Here is a 1,011-nt window from a genome sequence, read left to right on the forward strand (position 1 = left end):
ATATCAAAAAAGTACTCCAGAGTGTTGTTCAGCATGGGGGTGAGTAGAAAATGAAGGCTAATCATGTTTTGGGTGTACTATTCCTTTAACCTTTTGTAATCATCTTTGACACAATCTTAAAAGTTCCTTCTTTGGTTCCACTTTCCTACAGATCAACTAAATATGACTACATGAAGACAAAACTTTTTTTTCCTGAAAATCAGTGAAAGAAATGCAACAAAGATCAAACCTTGATGCTGTTTTGAGGAACGTCCCTCCAGGTCGGTTCGAGAGACAAGAGATGCAGGAAACAAATAATCATTGACTTTTCTTACTTACGTCTGGTACAACCAGAAGAGCAAAGACTATAAACAACAAAAGTAAACTGGACGAATATATGCTGCTTCAACCATTAATAATTTTAAGCACAATTAAAACTACCTCATACTAATTCATAAAATATACATTATGCCAAAGTAAAGAATATGACTTTTTTTTTCTTTTATATATGAATTTATTTGGGCGTAAGAGTTCTTACTAATTTTAAAACCTCTGTTTTGTGTTGATTAAGAGCAGAAATGGCATTTTTTAAAATAAGTATAACATGAATTGGATCAAAAAGGACGGTAAATGTCCTTTAAAAGCAAAGTCTTACCTTAGAGTGGCCTTTTTTTAGGTTGTTTCCATTAGCATTTTCCTAAAAACGAATTGCTGCATTCCCAGCTGTTTCGTAAAAGTCACCTCAGCACTGCATGAATATTTTAGCACTTTATTGCTGGAGGCACATCTTAAAAGCTCCTCTACCAACTGCTTTTCATCCACTCTCACTGGAATTATATCATCAACACTGTGGTCTAATGGTGGTTCCATTTTCCCCAGTTATCAATATGAAATGTCATAAACTCCACAGTAAATGCTCTCTGGTTTACTGCTTGTAATCTCTGCAGTCACTGGTGCCTTAAAAATCACAGAAGCATTGTCCTACATTGTTCTGTGCATACACAGGGTACTAAAAGTTAATCCTACATGCAT

General features: G+C 34.8%; 1 protein-coding gene across 1 annotated transcript in view; it reads left to right on the forward strand.

Annotated features, from left to right (window-relative positions):
• The window catches only part of LOC107081263 (presqualene diphosphate phosphatase-like), a 5,136-nt gene extending 4,239 nt beyond the window's left edge, over nucleotides 1–897 (forward strand). The window contains exon 2 of the mRNA XM_015369462.1: nucleotides 152–897. Coding sequence (XP_015224948.1) covers nucleotides 152–174 — 23 coding nt within the window. The 3' untranslated portion in view covers nucleotides 175–897. The remainder of the gene's footprint in view (nucleotides 1–151) is intronic.
• Nucleotides 898–1,011: the final 114 nt, after the last annotated feature.

This window comes from Cyprinodon variegatus, unplaced genomic scaffold, assembly GCF_000732505.1.
Source record: "Cyprinodon variegatus isolate N-32 unplaced genomic scaffold, C_variegatus-1.0 Scaffold3737, whole genome shotgun sequence".
Classification (NCBI taxonomy): Eukaryota; Metazoa; Chordata; class Actinopteri; order Cyprinodontiformes; family Cyprinodontidae; genus Cyprinodon; species Cyprinodon variegatus.